The sequence below is a fragment of the Spermophilus citellus genome (genome assembly GCF_964194105.1).
Source record: "Spermophilus citellus genome assembly, chromosome: 5".
In the NCBI taxonomy this organism is placed as follows: Eukaryota; Metazoa; Chordata; class Mammalia; order Rodentia; family Sciuridae; genus Spermophilus; species Spermophilus citellus.
In genome coordinates, this window is record NC_138186.1 from 110,094,152 (window position 1) to 110,118,958 (window position 24,807).

General features: G+C 29.6%; 1 protein-coding gene across 1 annotated transcript in view; it reads left to right on the plus strand.

Moving 5' to 3' along the window:
- Positions 1-24,807, plus strand: part of GRIK2 (glutamate ionotropic receptor kainate type subunit 2) — a 673,243-nt gene that overhangs the window by 462,183 nt on the left and 186,253 nt on the right. Inside the window, exon 12 of the mRNA XM_081296468.1 lies at positions 14,135-14,358. Within this exon, the coding sequence (XP_081152594.1) occupies positions 14,135-14,358 (224 nt within the window). The remainder of the gene's footprint in view (positions 1-14,134; positions 14,359-24,807) is intronic.

Genomic DNA, 24,807 nt, shown 5'->3' on the forward strand with positions numbered 1-24,807 from the left:
CTTATTGTTCCTCTGGGTATTTCTTGCTTGAGGAATTTTGTATAGTTCTGGGAGGATTCACTTTTAAATGTCTTTACATTCCCTCTCTGCCTAGTCTACTGGTAAAATCCTGATTGATAGATTCTGTCATAGTATTTCACACATGAGAAAATAGAAACATTATACTATACTTTGAAATATATTTATGTGAGATTTTTAATAAATGAAGGAATGGTGATTAATTTCTGAAATCATGAATATTTAACATGTTTATAATTTTGTTTTTCTCCAAGTTTTACTTTTATATCTGAATGAAAAGATAATTTGATTGACTGTTGTTCCTTCCTATTCCTGAAAAAAACTACATGAACATATAAGAAAGATAAGAATTAGTAGTCTTTAAATATAGTAAGAAACATTTTCCCCAATATAGAATTTACTATTTGATATCAGAGACTCCATCTGACTGTGCAGGTTCAAATATGTTTATGAAAGAGAAACTTATTTATCTTTATTTTTGAAATATGAAATATATTGGCTGTATTTCAGAAACTAAAAACAAAGTGAAATAATCCTTTTACTGTTTACTCATTTCATTTTTTGGTAGTTTGTTAATTTTCAGAAAGGATTATATTTAAGCTTAGGTCAAATAAAACCTTTTGCATCTGTATCTCAGAATTTACATTCTTAAATAAAATGACCATAAAATTCTATGGTTTGCTTTGTTGCTTATAATTGTGTTTTATTTGATTAGTGAAGGTTTTTAAGGTGAAATTTAAATGGCATAGATTTTAAAGGGCATAGCATATATTGTATTTCTGTATTGAAATAAATAATATAGTCTCATGTCAAATTATAAACCATGGAAATATTATGAAAATCTATCAAATTTTACTAATTAGAGATAGATATTATTAACATTTTCCTGAATTCTTTCTCTTGTTGATTCTATACTTCTTAAACATTATGCTGTAAAACTTTTTGAACCTGTAAAAATAGAAAAGAAAATTGAAGTTCCATGTACATATTACCAGACTTTGAGAATTATAAATTCATGGCCAATTTCATTTTATTTTCACCCCACCAACTTCCTTCCCACTTCTACAATTTGGAAGCTGATCCTGGACTTGACTTCATATCATATATACATTTTTATTACTTGTTACTAAAATAGAGGATGTAGAAACTAAAACTTAGACTGTGATTTGCACACTAAGAAATTCCCATTTAGATTTAAATTCCCATTTTAGATTTCTTAGAATCATCAAGTATCCAACCATTATTTGATGACATATATTTTTTAAAAACTAATTAAAAAAATTTTTTTAGATGTAGGTGGACACAATATCTTTATTTTATTTTATTTTTTTATGTGGTGCCAGGGATACAACCCAGAGCCTCACATGTGCTAGGCAAGAGCTCTATTAATTGAGCCATAACCCTGGCCCCTATTTCATGATATATTTATATGTATTTCCTTTATTCTCTTGCATTATTATTTATTTATGTATTATGGTTTACTTTTTAAAATTTGAGATCTTGAATTCATGGTTGGTTGATATATTTCATGACCCATTAAATTTATAAGTTCCATTTTTATTGTGGTTTTATTTAAACTAATGTTTAATATTACATATATTAGTATTAATTTGACATGGTACATGTCCACTCCATTTTATTGAAAGCACCATAAAATGCTGGTTAAGAATGCATGCATAGTAATTGTTTCTTGTTATACTCTGATATATTTAATCATCCTCTTTTAGGAACACATAGGCTATTTACAGTTATAGATTTTGGATGATCACATATGAAAAAATATCATGTATCAACTAGTTTTTAAACTTAGAATTATTTCTCAAAATTATATGTGACACTCCAGAGTTAAGTAATATAAATCTTACTTAATAATGGTCCATTTTCATTCAATATAAAACATTCTTTGCTCATCATCCACCTTAAATTCTACTATATATGCTATTAGATTTTTAATTTTATAATATTAAAAAAACAAAATTTATCTCTGGAGTTCAGAGTGAAGAAAGGAAGGAATGGAAAGAGAGAGGAAGACAAAAGGAAAGAAAAATGAGGGGAGGATTAAGGAAGGAAGAAGAGGAAACAGTTTTGATATAATGATGCACAGAAAGTCTAAACCCTGTTCTTATGAACCTTTTTCTTATTTTTTGCTTCTATTTTTCTTATATAAAAAGAACTACCACAACTACAGCAATTACTAACACAAAGATTTTTGCTAGCTATTTGTTCCTATTTCCGTTGTTTAACCTTTATATTTAAATATACCAGTGGATGACGCCAAAATCTTTATGTATGTTGACATACTAACAAAGTTTAATAAATTGTGAAAATGGTCTTAATGTTTAACTAAGAAAGAAGAAAATTGTCCCATTGTTATTACACCTGAATAATTAGAAAAAATAAATATAATGGAGAGAAATTGCTGTTTGTTCATTTATAAAATATCAAGAAGTTATTTTTATTAATCAGGAAGACATTTTTGTATGGACTGGTGTGAAAAGACATAGGTGAAGTTGGAAAATGGTCATGTCACAAGTTCAGAAATGCTGAGTACAATGTGTTTAATTTTTTTTCTATTAAATACATAATTCTGAGTTATCATGAGATGTTTTCCTCAAATGTTTAAAAGGTGATGTGGCATATAACCAATACAAAGGCACAGTTATTATTATTATTATTAATAATAATATTTTACACAAATTAAAGGGATTTACTGTGAAATTTCCATGTATGCGTACATCATTCATTGATCATGTCCACCCACCCTACCCCTCCTCCCCCTTTCCCCTCTTCACAGTACCCTTCTAAATTCCAAGTAATCCCTCTTCTATGTTCAGCTCATGACTTTTTAAAAAAATTTCTACATATGAGAGCATATAGTGTTTGCTTATCTGTATCTGGCTTATTTCAGTTAACGTGATGTCCTTCACTTCCATCCATTTTCCAAGAAGTGTCAGGGTTTCATTCTTCCATACAGTCAAATAATATTCCTCTGTATGTACACACCATATTTTATTATCAATATATCTGTTGGAAAGCACCTAGGATCATTTCATATCTTCATATATGCATTTTATGTGCATAGTTGTGCATAGTTCCACAATAAACGAGGGCATGTAGATATCTCTTTTGTATGATGACTTCACTTTTTTTGAAGAATACACTGGGATGTGTAACTGGATCATATGGCAGTTTTTTGTTTTGTTTTGTTTTTTGAGGAACCTCAATATTCTTTTCCATAATAGCTGGATAATAATTTATATTCCCACCAACAGTGTATAGAGCTCCTTTTACCTTATATATCTTCTAGTAGCAAATTGTTTTCTTGTAGCTAAATTTGGACAACATAGTTTATACAGGTAACATGTATAAGATAAAGATGAAAGAATAAACTTAAACAGTATTATTTCATTTTAGCAGAGAAAAACACAGAGAGATTGAAATTAGAATTGCAATTATACAAGTTTTTTTCTTCCTCTTACCCTTGTTCTTCCCCTCTCCTTTTTCCTCTACTTCCTCCTTTTCCTCCTCCTTCTTTCTGTACTAGGGATTGAACCCAGGGGTGATCTACCACTGAGCTAAACTCCTAGTTTTTTTTTTTATATATATATGTTTTGTTTTGAGACAGGTCTCATTAAATTGCCCAAGCTGGCCTGAAATCTGTGATCCTCTCCCTTATCCTACTGAGTAGCTGGGCAGCATGCACCAATATGCATGGCTTACAAATCTCCTCTGGTAAAATCTTTTGTCTATGTAGTTGAATTCTATGTAGTGTCTGTGTGGATTCATAGGATTTTCTGGAGAAGATCCGCAGGATGTTGAAGTGAGAGGAGATAGGGAGAGCTAATTAGTGTTCATCCCTCTGTCAGCATATCCAGCGTGTTCTCTCAGGTCTTCATAACCCCCAAGTGCCTCTGCCAAGAGAACTCTTCGCTTAGACCCTCTCAGGTTTTTTTAATCCCTCTCACCTGAAATGATGGGAATTGGGACTCAAATGTCAGGACCTTGGAGAGGTTTCCTCTGTCCAGTTTCAAAAAGCACAGCTTCCTTTACACTTAGCCACTCTGATCCTCTTCACTGAATTTACTTCATAGCACTCTTTCCTGCCTAAAATTGCCTTCTCTAATTGTTGCATACTTAGAGTCTGTCTCCTCAACTTTGTCTGGCTCTGCACATATTATGAATATCTAGCTTCTATTAATAGCAGTCACTCAATAATAAATATTTGTTGAATAAATCTGTGAGTTGTTCAATATTAAATTGATGAATAAAGTTAGTAAATGAATGATTTCAAATAAATGGAAGAATTTTACATTATCTTACATTTCAAAAACTTGAACTAATATCCACTAACATAGTTATAATTAGACCTTTACAAAACTTATTATATCATAGTTTCATGAAATTTCATTGGACACTGGAACAATATAAAACAGCTTTAAAACTTTTTAGAGAATTAATTATAAAGATATCTGCATGTACTACTAATAATGACTACCTATTTAAATATATGTTCAAATATTTTTATTGGAGAAAGTTCTTTGTTACAGTGTGTATTAATAGTTTACATATAAAATATATAATTTGTATTTGTTCTAAGCATATAATACAGGTTTTGAGTGGATATAAAATGCGTTTATATTTTATATTGGACCACTTCTAATAAAGGTTTGTGTAGTCATTCAGCATATGTTGTAAATATGCTTAAAAAGCAAATTCTAACAAAGGTATATTCTGGGAGCAAAAGTTATCCTTGTTCTGTTGGAAGATACACTTACAAGTTGCTCTATTATACTTAATAAGCCTAACATATGCTTTAAGACAAGAATAACATGGCTATGTTGGAAAATTATGTATTGTTTTTATGTGGTTTATCTAGAAAAGGGGATAAAGAGGTGGTTTGGCAGTGACTTCCTGTTGACTTGTATGTCTTACAAGTGTTACTAAACCTTCAACTCTTCTAAATAAATTTTTATTGAAGAATGAACTTCTCAGCTTTTAAAAATCCACAAATTGAGAATTGATAATCAGAAGCTCTAACTATATTATAATATATGTAGATTTTTCCTCTTGAGTCCATTGCACGGTTTTTTTTTTTTTTTTTTTTTTTTTTTTTTTTTTTTTAGTGTTAACTGTGAAGCATTTGTTTGTTGGTTCCATTTCAACTCCAGGGGTTGCAGAAATAATGTCGAGAGTTGGAGAAAAATAGAACAAGATCAATTTTAGCATAATTATACCTATACAGATTTCAATAGAAATACTTTTTGACACTTCTAGTTATTTCCACGTTAATCTTTCCTACTATGCTGTGTGCACTGAGGAAACGAGATTATCATAAACACCTTCATAATGTGTCCATTACCCTAGACCTAGTGCATAGTAGAATCTTGATAATCCTTTGTCAAAAGATGTTTTTAATGTGACAATTATTCTACACATGTAATACAAATTAACTAATGTCCAATTTGAATGTAATCTAATTCTGAAAAATTTTATAGCATTAATTATTTACAAAGAGTATCATTTACCTATTGTTTTAAATAGATACAGGGAATTCAATGTTCTTAAACTATTTAAAAAAATTTTTTTTAGTTGTAGGTAGACATAATACTTTTATTTTATTTATTTACTTTTATGTCATGCTAAGGATTGAACCCAGTACCTCACATGAACTAGGTGGGTGCACTACCACTGAGCCACAACCCCAGTCCCAAATGTTCTCAAACATCTCAAGATGTTAACTAAAGCAGAATTATGACTTTAAAATTCCATTTAAAATGGCTTTTGTAGTTCACAGTCATCCATTTTAGTGTTAGCAGTTATTTGTTGGTCCATTTGTTGTTTTCCCATAACAGTCTTTTTTAGGGGGGTTACCAGAGATTGAACCCACAGGCGCTTTACAATTGAGCCACATCCCAGCCCTTTTAGTATTTTTCTTTTTGGTTACTGGGGATTGAACTCAGGGCACTCTTCCACTGACCCACATTCCCACCACTATTTTGTGTTTTATTTAGGGACAGCATCTCATTGAGTTTCTTAGCGCCTTGCTTTTGCTGAGTCTGGCTTTGAATTTACGATCCTCCTGCCCCACCCCCCTGAGGCTCTGGGAGTACAGGCCTGTGCCACCTAGCTCCGGTTTTATTTTCATTTTAAAACAGGGTCTCACTAAGTGGCTTAGAACCTCATTAAGTTGCTGAAGCTGGCCTCTGTCTCTAACCCCTCTGTCTCAGCCTCCTGAATCACTGGGATAACAAGCATGTGCCACTGTGCCTGGCTTCTGTCATTAACTAGAAAACTGAAGGGGTTAGCCGAAAATATATAAGTGAAATAGTAGTTTAAAATTAGTAACAAAAATTGTGTGAATGTTTTATAAATGCAAATACTAACCTGATATTTTAAGCAACATTTTGAGTTAGTTCTCAATTTCTATTTTGAAAATTTGCACATAAATTTGTTTTCAAAAAAGTGAATAATCTCCTTTTCCTCAAGTATTTGTTTGATAAATGTGTAATAAATTTAGATTTGAGTAAGTTGTGGCTTTTTTCTTTGTTTTGTTTTATGCATGTCTAAATATAAGTATAAAATTGTACAATATAACAACATTTTCATATATGTGATTATATTTTCCAGAATATTTTTTCATTTAAATTATTTTAAAACATCATGATTATTTTAAAAACATAATTGTTAATATCTAAAATCAAGTACAAAAAATGTCAGAGATGTTTATTTCAGTGCTACGCTTGTGATAAATAATAGGTACACTGTACCTCGGAATATTGATATACACAATCTTAGACTTTTTATCTAAAAACCTTTGTGTTTTTTTTTTATAAAATTATCTATGTGGGAAAAATACTTCAATTTCATGGTACATATTTTTTTCTAGGAAGTTAAGCAAACTGAACTAGCATTAAAATCATAAATTCTATGGAAATATGGGAGTAAGAAAGAATGATATTTTGAGAATTACAGTGCTGGAATATTAGTTCCTGAGAGCCATACAATCAAGAGTATACAACAGAATAAGACTGCATTGGATAATAAAACAAACAAATAAACAAAAAACTTAACCCTTCTCTCTCTTCCAAACACCCACTAAACTATAGAATCATTTTGAAGTCATGGCACTTCTGAAGACTAACCAGTTTAAAAGTTCATTTTTCATTCTATCATCAATTGCAAGTTTGGCAGATTTTGTTTATATCATTTGAAATTAACAGCTGGCTTACTTAAGCATTAATAGAGTAACAGCTGCTGAAGCAGCAGCTAAACCTACTACTGTTTTTGTTTAATTCTTTCTGAATTGCTTCTATTCAAGCCCTAAAAATGTGAGAGAAATAGCCATGTTTTATACCAGTTGTCTGCTTTCCACTGTATACTATGTATGATAATTTTGTTTGGTGAGAAGTAACAAGATACATTTCTAATCTTATGAAATTTTATATGTATTAGGTTTTCAGTAGTATGCAACAAATGCAATTTATAGATTCTTGTAGATTTTTCTCACATTTAAACATGCAATTTTAATCTCATTAAATTTTTTTCTTAAACACCTACCTACCATTGATATAATGTTATGAGGTAATTTCTTATTTATTTTAGAAAACTAGTTTATCACAGAGATGTTAATTATGAAATATTTTAGTAGTTATGAATGATTATTCTTTTAGCAAAATAGAGATCCTGCACATGAAAAGTCTTACTTTAAAAATTCTTCTTCCTCCTCTTATATGATCCCAATATTAATCATGGGATACAGCATCTCTCTTTCATATAGCCAGAGACAGGTACTTGAGAACAAATGGGATGAGTTTGTGGGGGTGTTGAGAGGGAAAAGTAGAAGAGGTTTTTCCTTGAATGTCCCTGCCTTTGTTACTATATGATGGTTACAACAAAAATAAGATGATGGACAATCTAAACAAAATCTTCAGGAGAAAAATCAATTAAAAGTATCTCAAGAATACTCTCTTCTGAAATGTGTTTAGGGTGGGTTCTGAATATAGAATTGGTAATAGTGATAATATTATTGATTCATTCATTCATTTAAAATTTCTCATTTAGTGATACACTCTATGGCAGGCACTGTGGTAGGCAAAGGAGATAAAGGATTATACAAAATAGAGCAGAAACAATTTACTCAAAAGGGACTTAATGTTTAGTGGAAAGAGGTTGACAAATGACATAATTTTTATTTATGATACATTTTATTGAAAAAGTGGAAACACAATATGTAAATAAAGAGAGAATGACTGGTCATGAAGATACCTTGAATAAGTGATATCAAAACATACACATGAATAAAATAAGACAATAAGCCACATGGACATATGAGGAGTAAGTTTTCTCTACTCAGAGGGAACAGAAGTGTGCAGGCCTGAAAGTATGTACACATTTGAGAATTAACAAGGCAACTAGAGTTTTTAGGACAAGAGGGAGGGAGAGGATGGGACTGGAAGAGTCTGGATCTAATGATATAGTAGCCAGAGACTGTGTCTGAGTACTTTTCAGGCCAAGATGGAGAGTGTAAACTGTAAATTTGATTCTATGTGTGCTAGGAATCACTGGAGGGTTTTGAGCAGGAAGAGATAATCTGGTACTTATTTAATAAAGAAAGACCTTTTTGGTCTTTGGATGGAGAAAAGACACTAGTTGTGCAAGCACGGAAGTAGAAAACTAGTTGGAACCTGCCTAGGTTGGCCGTGATAATGCAATATGCCATGTGCACAGAAGGTGAACACTTTGTTTTTGCAAGTATGCAGAGGCAAAGGATTTGTTCACATAACATATTGTGGAAAATTTAGGAAAGTGTGGCTACACATGTATGTGACAGTAAGATTAATATGCATAATTAGCTTTAATGTCTTAACTAAGTCAAATCTAAATATCACCAATTTATTCACATAACTTAATACTTCATTTTGTGAGTTTCATTAAGCATTTCACAATTGTCATGGACAAGAACAAAATGCTTAGAATTGATTTTACATGATAAATTGCAAAAAGACTTTCAATACATAAGATGTTTTACTGACCAGATCATGTTACAGAAAAAGATATTATTATGTTTGTTTTAGTCAGCTTTATCACTGCTGTGCTAAGGGATCCCACCAGAACAACTGTGGAGGAGGGGAAGTTTATTTAAGGGTTCACAGTTTCAGAGGTCTCAATTCTTGGACAGCAGGCTCAATTCCTTGGAGCTTGAGGTGAGCCAGATCACCATGGTGGAAGAGTATTACAGAGGGAAGCAGATCACATGATGATCAGAAAGCAGAGAGAGAGAGAGAGATTCCATTTGCCAGATACAAAAATATACCCCCAAACCATGCCTCCAATGTCCACCTCCTCCAGACACACCTCACAGATTTAGTTATTGCTCAGTTAATCTCTATCAGGGGATTAATTCACTGATTAAATTATGACTCTCACAACCCTATCATTTCTCCTCTGAACCTTCTTATTGTATCATATATGAGCTTTTGGGGACACCTCATATCCAAATCATAATAGTGTTTTTTGATTATTGATGCTCCATAAAGAAGGTTTTCATAGCATCATTATATTTGGAGTCATCACATCATTTTTGCAGATATACTTTGTTATCTAAGTTTTGTACAATGTATTTGTTGTATAGTTTTTACCAATGTTCTGTGAGACTTTAAGGAATGGAATACTATATTAGCTATATCACTAAAAAAGAATTATTGTGTTTTCCCTAAAAGGGCAGTAAACTTAGAGTTATATTACTATAGAAATAAATTTTGTTTCTAGGGTAAAGCTGGAAAAAAGTTTAATTTAAAAATTCTCTAAGTACTTTTCTTTAATTCTTTTGAAATTTTTAATAAGTTTAATTGAAACTGAATTCAGCAAACATTCTAGGCAGTTCCTTTGTGTCAGATTGCATCCAGTGCCTTGGGGATGTTAGGTTCATTATAATCATAAAGATGAATAAAACAATTTGGCAGAGTTTCACATAGAAAGTTAGAATAATAAATTAATACTTATTAATTTAGTGAGATAGCTGCTACCTAGGTAACTATGAAATTTCCAGGGAGGGATGCCTTATAATTGCTTTAGTTCAGAGCTATGTACTTTAACTGAAGGAAATGTCTGTAGGTTGTGAAGTGTTTATACCCTCATAGGCAACACAAATAAAATAACATGCACATTTAAATCTCTCATATCACACTGGCTGACATAAATGTAAAATAATCAGAAGTAACACAACCTAAAACATTTTCCATGTTAAGTTCTATAGATTAGTTCATAAATGCTACCCCAATCAAAAATCACTGAAATTAATGTGGACAGAAGTTTCAGGAAGTTTCCACAGGAAGAAGGAAACCACAGATGTATATCCTATAGAATTTGGATATCACACAAAAGGGAGGATCACTTTGGTCAGGGAAATACACAACCAGTATAGAAGTAAAATTGTCATAATGCTTAAATGATTATAGAGAAAAGTGGTGGGAAATGAGTATATCTGTCACTTGTGGGTAATAATTTCTTATAGTCTCATGTTTCATGTGAACTACACTGAGTTTTCATTTGTAAAAAGGATTAATGAATTGATAATGGAAGTGATAATGGTAAAGAATATAGCACAGTCTTGGTCCATAAAAGATGTATAGAATATTAGTGATTACTATGATATTCGTATTTCTGCCATGCTTCCAATTCAGGGCTTGGCCAATTTAGACTCAGACTTCAAACTACAAATACCAGTGTTATTATTCACTAAGAGTTTCCCTGACACAGTCAATTAGAGGTGAGTGCTCCCTTTCCTTTGTATCATTCATATGAGATAGAACAACCTATTGTTTTTTTATTTTGCTGAAATGATTTTTTTAAAATGTCCATTTTTTTCCTAAGGCAAGATTATTTTATAATTCTTTAAAATAAAAAAAAATAACTACTTAATATTTTCATTAAATCATATTGACCTTTTGGTTAATATGCTTTTGGATTATTCAATTGTACTATTAGGCTCTTATCTCTAACCACTTTAATAACATGACATTTAATGAGTAAGTACCACAACTGTCTTTTTGAACACATTTAATATAATAATAAAATTTTTATTGGATTTCATAATTATTTTATTATTAAGACACTTGTAATGAAGTTGGACCTTATTAATAGAAAATACAACTATGTATAAATAAATTTTCATTTTCACTGCTCAAGATGGTCCTAGGCTTTATTTCTTAAGTGGATGTTAAAATATATTTAGTGTGCAATTAAAAACTGTTTTTGATAATTGACATTTGATCAATCTCGTACCACAGTTAATAGTAAAAATCAAATTCTATCTAATAAGCATAATTTCTTAAGTTATACTAAATGAGGATATGATAAATTAATTAAATTTAATTTTATTAATCTTTATAAAGATTAATAAAATTAAATTTTAAAGGAATTTTAGGCTTGTATAAAAATTATATAGAAAGTAGTTTCTCCGTATCACCTTCCCTTCAACCACAATACAAAAAAAAAGTTCCCCTGTTTTTAAGACCTTCCATTAGTATAGCATATTACAACTGATTAACAATATTGCCACATATATTTTTAGCTAAAGTTCATTTATATTAGGATTTATTCTTTGTATTATTCAATTTTATGATTTTTGATTAATGTATGCTTGTATCAACCATTACAGTAGCCTTCAGAATAATTTCAATACCCTAAGAATGCTCCATGTTCTACCTTTTCATTACTCCTTCTTTACTCATGAATCCTTGGAAATCACTGATTATTTTTCCTGCTTTTGTAATTTTGCCTTTTCCATAATGCTATATATTTGGTATCATGCAATATGTAGAATGTTCAGACTGGTATCTTTCTCTTAGGATATTCATTTAATGTCATTTCATCACTTGATAGCTCATTTTTTTTTTACAATTTAATAATATGTCATTATGTGGATGTAACACATTATTTATCCATTTATTTTTGTATTAGATGTTTCAAAGGATTTGCTTATATCTTTTGTTTCAAATGGCTATTATTTTATACTTGAAAATTAAATTTTCTTATTTAAATTTTAACCTCTTTTCTATTTTACATTTGGGATAGAATTTTTACTTTAGGCACTGCTATGTAAATTTGAAATTTGACATATGTTTTTAATATATGCCTAGAGAACTTAGTTAGAAATATTTATTTCATACATATATATATATATACATATACATATAGATATATTTCAAAACATGTTGTAGACAATAGATATAATTTTATTTGTAAATTTAAGAAAGTTTACTATTATAAAGCATTTTCACTTAGATTTTGTGTACCTTTTCATGTACCTTAGGAGGAGAGGAGGTGCCAGAGTGAAGTAGCACATAGATAAACTGCACTCTATTTTCAACTTCCAAAATAGTAGTTAACTACTATATTCCCCATCTTTTGTCAAAATCTATCTTTTTTCTTCTTTAACAAGATTGTTTGTTTTTTAAAACTCATTTTACTTTCTTGCTTTCTGTCTCATTCTTGTGGAGGACACTCCCTCTGCCTGAACGCTGCATCTGTCCTCTAAATTCTCAGAAATTGTAATTTATCAATTGCTAGCCTTGTTTCTATATTTTCCCTTTCCATATCTACACACCATTTCATGAATTAATGGATGACTTTTTATGATTCCTTTGCTAGTTTCTGAAATGCATGGCATGGGTAAGGCATAGAGTGATGTGGTTTGCATTTATATCCTGGCCTAATGCAAATTTAGCTCTAAGGCAATTAATACATGGTCCAACTTCTAAAGTTTTCAGTTTTCTTTTCTGAGAAAGACAATAACAGTTGATTGTATGAATATTAAATATGATGATTCATGTGAATTTCTTAACAGTACTAGTTTCACAGTGAATGACTACAAGAGCATTAGCAATTACTATTCTTAAATAAATATTTTTCTTGATTTATGAATATAACAATGATAATGTCTTCCCTCAGGACCTTTTTTTCTTAGTTTTTAGAGACATGTCTTTCTCCATAGATTCTCTCAAAGACTGTCTCCAGACATCTGAGTGCTCCCTTCCTCACCCACACCAAAAACACACATATGTTCACAAACATGCAGAACAATATTGTCAACAAACAGCATCTTAGAGAAGTTTCTTTGACACATATTTTTATAAACAATAAATACAATTTTATTTGTCAATTTAAGGAAGTTTATTCTCTAAGTCTTTTAACAGTGCATACGAATAGTGAGTTAATTTTCTTTTTTTAATTCTTTCTGCAGCTCTCTAAAATGCATATTTTTATTTATTCTCTGAAGTTTTGTATGTTTATGAAAAATAAAAGGAATTTAGCAATAGAGCTTCTCATCATAGATGCCTTTGTTATTTTAAAATATTATAATTTCTCACGATGTATTAGAGCATAAATTCATCCTTAACAGATGGTTATAACATGATGAGTGAAAAGCATTAGTAATTTAACATATTTAAGCTACCGTGGAAAATTAGCAACTTTGTGAAAATTGAAAAACTCATTTCCTAATGCGATTTGGGCAATGCTGCAAGGATTTTCATTAAATAATATAAAACAAATTAGAGGGATAGAAATAAAACTCAGGGGTAGTAAACAGAATCATATTAAAGGATGATTTTAAGAATGTTTTAACTATTTAATGACAAAAATTTTAACTACACTCTTCCATGGTAGCAAACCCAAGAAAATCTTTCTTGATTCCTAGCTAATTTTTTTTCATGTAGTTATTGCAACTAGAGTTTGACCAACATATTCAGAATGATAATTGATATTAAATGAGTTTTTAGAGCTTAAACTAAAAGTAATTATGCAAAGTCTCAGTAGCATAATTGTTCATGTGCTGAATCTACAATTTCTCCAGTTTTTCATCCTATATAGTATTTTTTTTCTATATCTAGTTATGAAATGCTGATGTGCTATTCTGGAAGCATATAGAAATAAGTAGCAAATAAATCAAATGCTTAACATCAGAGCGAAAAATGCTTTAAATTTTAGCATGATCATTACTGAAAAAAATCATTTAAGTGTAAAATCTGTTTAATTTAGTCATTGAGTTTTCTCTTGTGACTTAGAAGCAATTTTTCTCTTTCTTTTTTCTTCCTTTTTATGTTTCTCTCTACAGAAAGCTGACCTTGCAGTTGCACCACTGGCTATTACCTACGTTCGAGAGAAGGTCATCGACTTTTCCAAGCCCTTTATGACACTTGGAATAAGTATTTTGTACCGCAAGCCCAATGGTACAAACCCAGGCGTCTTCTCCTTCCTGAATCCTCTCTCCCCTGATATCTGGATGTATATTCTGCTGGCTTACTTGGGTGTCAGTTGTGTGCTCTTTGTCATAGCCAGGTAACATGCTCACTTTTGTGATTTTTTTGGCAATTGTTACCTCCTTTTTCTAACTAATGATTGTCAAAAGTCACAATTGATTTTATTACTTTTTTTCTTATTTCCTATGGGGTGCTAAATAACAATGAAGTTTTAAGAGTCACATTCACTTATTACAATGTACTCTATTGCCTTTTTGGGCAAAAAGCATGCTGGTTCTGTCAGTAAGCTATAAGTGTGGTAGGTTGTATTGTTCCTAATTAGAACTGAAAAATCAATCCAAATTACTAAGGTAAGAGAATAATTTCTTATTTATTTTGAATGAAAAAGATACCATATTTCACTAACTTGAATTCATAATTCAGTCCTAAAGAAAAACAAAGTAGTATAATTTTAAGAGACCCTTTCTTTTTATGTGACCAAGTCTGGTTTAAACATTCTAAATATAAAAATATAAAAAGAAAAGTTTTTCTACATAAAACTTGTCATTTTTTTTACAGAATAAATATGTCACTACAACAAATTGCCTATTGACACTGAAAGGTAATATATGTGCCAGATCATAGGATCAGAATTTCAAATGCCTAACTTAAAATATATAAGTTCACATTTTAATGACTTTTAAGATCATGATCTTTGATACAGCTTAATCTTCGTTGATTTTCCTACTTCATTGCTCTTGGAGGTGAAAATTTACAATCATTTTCATTCATGCTTAACTCATTGTCAAATTTGCAATTAACAGATCATTTCAATAGCATTTCTTTTACTTTTTTCTTTCTTTCTTTTTTTTTTTTTTTTTTTTGATCTTATTTAAGAAGATCCGAATTATGCCTCAGGACTGAGAATTCTATTGTTACACTGAAGACCATATACTCATTATGTTTTTTGAAATTTTATAGTCTATTAAATATCAAAAGAATAGTTTTGAATCAAAACTAAGTTAGAATTCTATGTATAATTTTTCATATTGAAAAAATTCTTGTGATGTATAATTACATATGCTTCTGTGCCCTATAATCAATATTAAATACACAATTGTTATTTTCAATCATATTATACTAATTCTTTTAATAAATAATTTTAAATTCTTTTTATCATTAAGGATGTTTGTCCTTCCATGAACTTATTCTTTTTCTGATAAAGTCATGTATTTTTTCTAACAATAAAAAAATTCCTTTCATTCTGTTTATAAAAAAATACACAATTGTTATTTTCAATCATATTATACTAATTCTTTTAATAAATAATTTTAAATTCTTTTTATCATTAAGGATGTTTGTCCTTCCATGAACTTATTCTTTTTCTGATAAAGTCATGTATTTTTTCTAACAATAAAAAAATTCCTTTCATTCTGTTTATAAAAAAATACACAATTGTTATTTTCAATCATATTATACTAATTCTTTTAATAAATAATTTTAAATTCTTTTTATCATTAAGGATGTTTGTCCTTCCATGAACTTATTCTTTTTCTGATAAAGTCATGTATTTTTTCTAACAATAAAAAAAATCCTTTCATTCTGTTTATAAAGGAATGAAATTAATTATTGATGTGGAATTATATTTTGACATATTTTTGGTATATTTATACACAAATATTATATAAGTGTATCTGGTTTTGCATAACTGGTTCAATATTAAAATTTGAATACTTCAGAGAACTATTATTTGCATTTTCCAGAAAATATGCATTGGAACTATGTAACTTATAGTATTTGAAGCTGTATGGCAGATCCTGTTAAAATTCCATAGAAGTTTAGGCTTCTTTATAAACGTTTTAACTCCAACTCTTTCCATATTTCATGAAAATAAAAAAGCTTTTTGATTTTTGAGTACCTTCAGACCAATTATATCATTTTATATTGACCAATACCAACCACTTCCCTTAGTACACAGGTAAAACAGAAAAAAATTTTAAAAGACTCAAATATATGGAAAAAGCTTTTCTTGATGTCTGCATGCATCCACTTCTTCTTTATTACATTGGCAAAAAGTAAGTCTATAAATAGTCTATAAATGAGAAAGGGCCCTGAGACAATTCTGAGGTAGCTGAATCTAACAGTAGTTTTTTGGAACTCTCAAGCAGAGACTTTAGAATCAAAAGTAAATACCAAAATATTTCTTTTCTTTCCCAGATTTAATACCTAATAGGGACATATCATATATATGTATATGTGTGTGTGTGTGTGTGTGTGTGTGTATATATATATATATATATATATATATATATATATACACTTTCTAATTTAAAAAATATTTCTATAAGTCCAACTTTTATAAACCACCAAAAGGAATATTATTAAATTGTAGTAACCTGTGTTGGTTAATATGCACATAAATATGGCAACCTGTAGTGAGTTATACAAAAGAAATAAATCGAGGTCATTCTATTTGAAAACATAATTCAAGGGCTCCGCCATGTTCTAGTGACTTTAATTTAATTTTGTTACCAGTATATTTTTATTAATTATTAAATGGATTTGAAAATGAATCTACTCCAGCTTCTTATTAAACAATGTGGAAACAAGCCCTCACAAATACTTTTTTTAGGGTAAAATCTTTATTTAAGGAGAAATTAGTAGATATACTACTCAATAATAATGCTAAATACCATATGTGAAATAATCAATAATGTAGTTACTCTTGTTAAATAAATACATAATGGTGGAATGCGTTACATATTCTCAATATTAAAATATCTTCTTTAAAACATTTTCGAATTTGAAAAAACCTAAAAACTTAGGTAAAAAGAAAAATATTAAAATATATTCAATTTTAATTCTAAACTAAACCTCCAAATTCAAATGAATTTCAAATGATTAAAATCTATTTTGACATGGTATTGAACTCTTGCTAGAATGAAAGGAGTTTATGAGGTACAAATTTAGATAAAATGTCCAAGTTTAATTATAGAACTTATAAGTTGAATTAGAAGTGAATCATACATTTTGTTAGAATTTCAAATAATGTAGTATTTTGTTTTTATACATCAGTTAAAATTATGCCATATCATATAAAGAAAAGTATGTTCTTGATGTCATTATTGATATAAAAATAAATTTGGTATTTTGTTTAGCCTTATGTATATTTTTTATCTCCTGGACAATTACAGAGAAAAGAAAAATTACATTTAAAAGAAGTCTTAGATAAGCATCTAATGTTCCTTGAAAATCATAGAAGCAAAGGTCAAAATAACAGGATTCATCTTCAGATATTGTTATGTTATATTGAAGTTTAGAATATTACATAACACATTTTAAAATAAAAACTAAAATATATCAAAAATAAAGTTTTCAAAACTATAGTAAATGATTTAAATACTGTCAAAACTTTAATTGCTATTATTTTTATTTTTGCTTTGGTCATAATCTGATATTATTTCAATTATTGTTATAATCAATTTTCTATATTTTTCTATCTACCAAGCTGCATCTTCATTTTTTTTTCTGATTTCACTTTGTTTTTATTATTCCACCAATCACTCACTCAATAAGTCAAATAATTTTTTGATTCTCCAGTAAAGGACTTATCAGGGTCCCCCAAAATGTTAAAAACCTTTTTTTCATCTATTCCTTAATTTATCCAACAAGTATCTCTTTGCTACTATAATGGTCAGAATTTTACCAGGTGAATAAGTCCAAGGACACTACCAGATGTATTATTTTTATCAACAATCTCACAATTAGCCCATGAATCTGATATAAAATATCTATTACCCTTGAGTAAACTTACGGACATATAGTCATCCTAATTTTTTTTTATGAATGCCATAAATTTCAATCCTGTTTTCCTAGAAAATGAATTGTAATATATATTTCACTAGAGAGAAACATACAACTAAAAAGGAAATAAGACATTAGGTAGATTATTAGTTATCATTATATTACCTCTAGGTTTTAAACTTATTGAAGGTCTATTCTATTACAGTTCAACAATGTTAATTCTATGACAAATTAAGAACCAATACTAAGTCTAGAATTCATGTTTCTAAGCTGGATTTAAAAGTACCTAGGTTTAGTGATGACTTTGAAATATTTCCCCTCACCTTTAATTTATAAGTTACACATCTAAGAATACTTAACAAATGCTTTAATCGGATTTAACCAACATTTTCAAAAAAATAAATGGCCTTATTTTTTGTCTTGGTATAGTTTTGTATAATATGGTCTCTTGCAAGCAGTTGTATTATTACTTATAGCATAATGACATAATTGGCATGCTTACTATGACTAGCTAGAACTTATTTAAAAGAAAAGATGAGCTTGGGATATTGCATTCTAGAAATAGAATGCCTTTATCCCAAGTATCCTAACAGAGCTCTTGGCAGGATTAGAAAGAAGCCTTGTCCATGCTGGGCTTGCACTTATTTTTCCCTAAATCTTTCCCCCTCTTCCTTTCTGTTTTTCTTTGACCTAGATATATTTTTATGTAGATGGCAGTTAGTCATATATAAAAGGCTGCTTAGGGCACCCACCCTTTATACTGACAAGAGGTACTTTTCACCTTGCTTCAAATATTTTCTATATTGAACAACAGGTACTACAGATATGGATACTGTTTATAAAAATGACTCCATTTACATTTTTATAGATATTAGAGAGGGTATTTTAATTACTTATTTACTTTTTAGTTTTCTTTTATTCACAGATATCTCCATGACATCCAGGGTTGCCCTGAAATTCTGCATGCAAATCTTGGTCCAGGGTTCTTAGTAGTTCATTATACAGAGATCAATAAAGAAAGACCAAAACTAAAAGAAGTAAATAATGGTACATTTATTTTTTGCCAACAGGATTGATACAATCTTAACAATTATTTATTAGGCCTATCAGAAATTTGCATATTTTTCCAACACTGACATTTTAAAATTAAGTACAAATAAACTATAACAAGAAAAATAATATTATATCAAAGTTGATAAGAACACTATAACACCAAAGTTTTTATAAGTTTTAATTGAACAACTTAATATGATCAAATATAGGAAAAAAGTAAAATCCAAACAGTGTTAACTACTCCATTCTTACCTAGCAAATCAAAGATTATTCAATGTGTTAAATATGTAGCATTAGTTTTACTAAGTTGAAAGAATAGAGGAATTGCTGTGTGTTTTGTGCTGAATTTCCCTACATGATTTTTAAAATATTAGACTACAACCTATTTTTGATGTTGGATTAGGCAGTAGAGGACAGTCTTGCAGCTCTGCTCAAGGATTTACTATTTTAGTGTTCACCAGAACAGTTTTGACATGTAGGCTGTTGCCTACAGAGTCCTAATACTTTCTTAAATATTCTGTATTTCCTTGGAGCTCAGAAGTAAAGACATTCAAAACATAGTGTTTCTGATGGTTTAAATGACTTCAGAAAACCATGTCCAACATGCTTGCATTAACAGCTTTGATCTTGGCTCCCGACTAGTGTGCAGTAGCTTTTATAGTCCTGTCACAATGATGGGTGACATTTAATATACAGTGAAGGTTAGCAATGAATTATTATCCAGTTAGAAATGGATAACTGTTTTGGAGGGAGGTTCAATGTTAAACTAATCTGCTGTCAAAAGACAATTGTCACATTAAAATGAAATGCCAATTTTGTTGTATAGGCCTATGCCACCAAATTGCCAACTTCTTAGAAAACAATTTAAATTTTAGTTTTCTATAATATAATTTTATGTATATATCATATTTTTATTTTTGATGTCATATTTTCTATTGAAGTAAATTACAGAGAAGCCCATGTATTATAACTCTATCCATTTAGCAATTTTCCTAGAACTTGCTTAAAATTTGGTTTTAGTAAGTGCTTTTCTATTAATATGCCTTTCACACATGTGAAAATTATTAAAATTGATTATGTATTAAAAATATTTCTCCAAATAATACACCTAAGTCAACACAGATTTAAATTAAATGAACTTTCAAACTGTAGACTAAAATGTTTTCAGAGGTAGTGAGGCTACTCTAGATTGAATGACATTTTTTTTCTCAATTGTTGTATGGTAAATCTATCATAAAATAATGTGCATCTTTCCTTTTAGTGGTTTTCATAACTTTCATAGTTGTAAAGTGAACATTCTTAGTTTGAATCACAGTGAAACCAAACCAAATGAAACCAAGTTGAATCAATGACATATTTTCAACTCTGATTAAAATATTATCTAGATAATTCAGGCATTAGAGGTCTTGACTTAAATTATGTGTCTGGACAAAAAAGAGAATCTCAATAATCTGAAGGGAAAAATAAATATATTTTCATCTCTCAATTTTATAATTAGGCTAGACCCTTACAAGAACAAATGAATTGAGACAAAAATTGAGTAATACAAAGATAATTTAAGATTAAAGGGGTTTATTTTTTATAATACTGTTATTAAATTAAATGCTTGTTGGCATTTTAAGGATAATTGTTTTTTGAATATCTTTTGCATGTTTTTAAATCTCTGTCCAAATTATTTTTCTAAATGAGGTACTGGGATTGAACCCAGGATCTCATACATGCTAAGCAAGTGCTCTACCACTGAGCTACATCTCTAGTCCCCAATTTAATTTTTCTTGATTGTTAGGCAAAATCAAGTATAAATGCAGAATAGTGATAACCCATTTTTACTTTCCAGATTCTATAAATGAGTCATTCCCCTCTGTGGCTTTCACTGCGACTTTACCAGAATTGAGTCCAAAGCCTCCTGGCAGCCAAAAGTCTGCCTTTCTTTAGTCATTAAGAGTGTCCACTGGATAAATATCTTGGCCAGGGAGCTTTTGAGAACTATAGTCATGCTTTGGTGCTTTGTTTCCAATTAGAAGTTGCACAATGTCTACCTCATTAAATCACAGATACCAGTTATAATAATTTACAGTGCATAAAGAAACATTAAGACGTTAGAGCATGCTAAACCTTTGAAATTTAATGCATATTAAATTGTTATTTTTCTACCATAATGGTACCTCTGTTCATAATGAATTTATTATGATTTTGTTTGCATACACGCGTACACACACACACACACACACACACAAAAAAAAAAAAACACACTCTATTTTGATGATATGTTGCTCCCTTGTAAGAATGTTTTCCTTTGAAAATTTTAGAAAATGTAGTGCAGTGGGTTTTTTTGACAGTTGTTTTCCATGCTGTCGATAGATGTTTCTCTTCCTTTTCATTTATTCTATCCTTTAATTTAATTTATTTATTTTTTGGACCATAAGAAAGTAATTCTTGTGTTGTCTTTGGAGAGTCAAAAAGACAAGGAAGATCAAGCATTGTTCCCCAATAAGCAATAAGCTTCTTCCCCCCAAAGCAATAAGCTTCCATGTTTTGTAGTTTCCAGGTACCTAAATTTCACACGAGTGTAGTGAAACACTTGTGAGAAGCCACCTTCTCAGCTTAGGTTTGTCCCTCTTAATTCTCAAAATAAAGTTGTACCTCTGTTTTTCTATATTCAGTAGAAAACTGCTCTCCTTTAACTTTTTGGCCTCTCAGTCAATGTAAGAAAGAGTTTCTTAATTTAAAACTATCCTGGGAAAACCCGTTATTTTGTTTTATTGTGCTTTTATGATTTTTAAAAATTTGAAATGCTTGTCTAAGAAAGGCCAGTGCTTAATATGAACTTGTACCTTGAAACAGTAGAGTCTTGTGCAGGAAACCAGTGAAAAAACATTCACTAGATATTGTTTTGTTTTCTGTTTGTGTTTGTATAATGAGAGTGCACAGCTCTTAGAAAGGCAATTATCTTGAGAAATTCAGAGAAATAGGTCATTTTTTTTTTCTCTACTGGTAAACATGGCCCCTAAATTTGTGTTAGGTTTTAAAGCTGTCCTTTGACTGTGGAGTCTTTGGTGTTCAGGTTCTCCCAGATGCATATTTTCCTATATTGTCTTCTCCTGGGGATGATAGAGCATGTGAGGAAGCTGTTGAGAGAGAGAAAGAAGAAAACTAGTATATATTGCATGTCAGTAGTAGCCAGGTTATATTTGAGAACTATTAAAAGATTTTTCAACTACTTTCTTTTTTCAATCACTGTGTATTTTTAATGATTGGATATATGGAACAAATAACATGTGCTTTATTTAGCCTCTGTTCCCCACAACCCCACAAATGAGATTATAGGAAGCTTCTCTTTGTCTGAAGTTAATATTGTTGCATTTTAAAATTCTAATTTGCCATAGAAAGGAAGAATGTTCTAAATGAACAGAAAATAGACCTTAAAAGACAGAAAGCATTTAGAAAATGGAATTGTATCACTTGGTTTGTTTTGACTGTGATGTTAAATTCACCTTCTGCTTTTTCCTCAGATTTTAGGGGAAAAATACTTTGGCTACTTTCAAATTTTTTAAAAGAATGTTCTATTAAATTTTTCTAATACATATTAACAGAATATTGCTCTACAATGACAGCTAATTCCAGGGTAAAATTTACCTTAATTAGCTACACTGCAGAAGTGTGTCTTTCTCTGTAGTCTGCAAATAAGAAACTTTAAAAAACACCCTATCAGTTGGGCATCTAGACAGAAGACTTTAGTAAGCCATCGTTGCCTTATAAAACTATTCTCTGGAAATCCTACCTTTCTTTTCCTGAAATTTAATGGTTGCATGTAATAAAAGAATAGAACCACTGCAGAGTTTTTCTGAGGACACAAATGCTACTTGGTATTATTTTGATTTTTTCCCCCATGATTTATAGATGTGAGAGAAGTGTCATCGATAGTACATGAAAATGTATGGACAAAACTTTGGTAATTTATGATTTTATTTTTTTCCTATTAAGTAAAATAATGCACTCTATCCAAATAATTAATGAGTAGGAGATACAGTATCATCAACCAATGCAACTTCATTCATTAGAGCATGTCACAACACCGTAATTGCTATAATTTTTTTTACATTCCATTACATAATTACATCATTCAGGTTGAATTGTTTTCCTATCAATCCTGTTGAGTCCATAGATATATATATGTGTGTGTGTGTGTATGTGTGTGTGTGTATATATATATATATATATATATATATATATATATATATACACATATGTATATATACACATATGAGAAAAGAAAGATTGTTTTTTAGAAAAAATATGAATCTCTCAAATAGTAATAAGAATGCCCAAATATTTGGATACTATTTATAACATAAATAGAATTGATAAAACAGATTATAAAATAAACTATTCCATTGATTTTTTTTAATATCTATAATTTTAAATATTCCTAGTTAACCCTTGCATAATAAGGGATAACCTAACATGTTAAGGTGATTTCTGTTGCAAATTTGTTAATTTGACACCTATTTTTGAAATTTTATTTGGAAGCCCCCAAATTAACCTTACATTTTTTATGATAAAAGCATTATTAATGAAGTCATATTGTACATATGCCTTTTAAACTATAGTGATTATTTCTATTTCACTCAATGTGCATTAAATTGAAAACAACTTTTAGTGCAAGTACCTTGTAACTTACAGTAAAGGTGATTTTTTTCCCCCAGGGTAGATATAATGGTTTCCTGCTATTTTTTGTGAAAATGTATGATCTTAAATTATTTCAAAACATTTTACATCCCATGTACTCCTGTTTCTTACTATATCTGAGATGATAAAATGAGGTTAATGAATTTAAAATAGATTTTCCTATTATATTAACAGACTTAATATTTGAAGCAAAGGTGAAATTGTAGGGTTTTCAATGTTACTGGCATGATAAACATTATAAACAGAATAGGGCTACAACTGTCATCTAAGTTGGTTCAGAATATGCACCTGAATATTATTTTAGCGTAATAAAATTAGGTAAGTGTTTCCCTACTTCCCTTACTATTACTGGTAATGACAATGGAGGGTGTTGGGGGGTATATATCAACATAAGTTTAGTAATTCACTAGACTGAAGATATGTTTTGGAAACTTGTACACTAAAGTAATTTTACAAAAAACAAAAATTGAAATTTTACTTGTATATGGAGATGTAAAAATGAGATTCCCACTTGAAAATATATGTTAATTGTAAAATATTCAAATTACTATTTTAATTATTATTTAGGACTTCTAATTTTTAAAAATTAGACACATACTACAAATAATGTTTTAAATCTACCTATCAAATATTTTAAGTTATTTATTTTGATGATTGTTAATTTGGATATTTTAGTTTAAATAAAATTAGTGAATGATTTCCAAACATACTTCAGTTTTTATATGTAGTGAAATGCATATATAGTGTACACATATAATTTCAAAATATTTTATTAATTTGTTTAATAAAAGAGTGTCTATATTTTCCAAAACCATTTCCAACATTTTATTAATTATTAAATTTTGTGAAATTGCTTATAAAAATAAATTTTATAGTTAAATTTTTATTAGTAAAAAAGCCCTTTGTGCCTTGCATGTTATGGTTGCTCAAGTTTGCTATTTTTTATATAGTCCCGCTAACTGCATACTAGTTAAATCTGCATATTAATTAATTTAAATGTCCA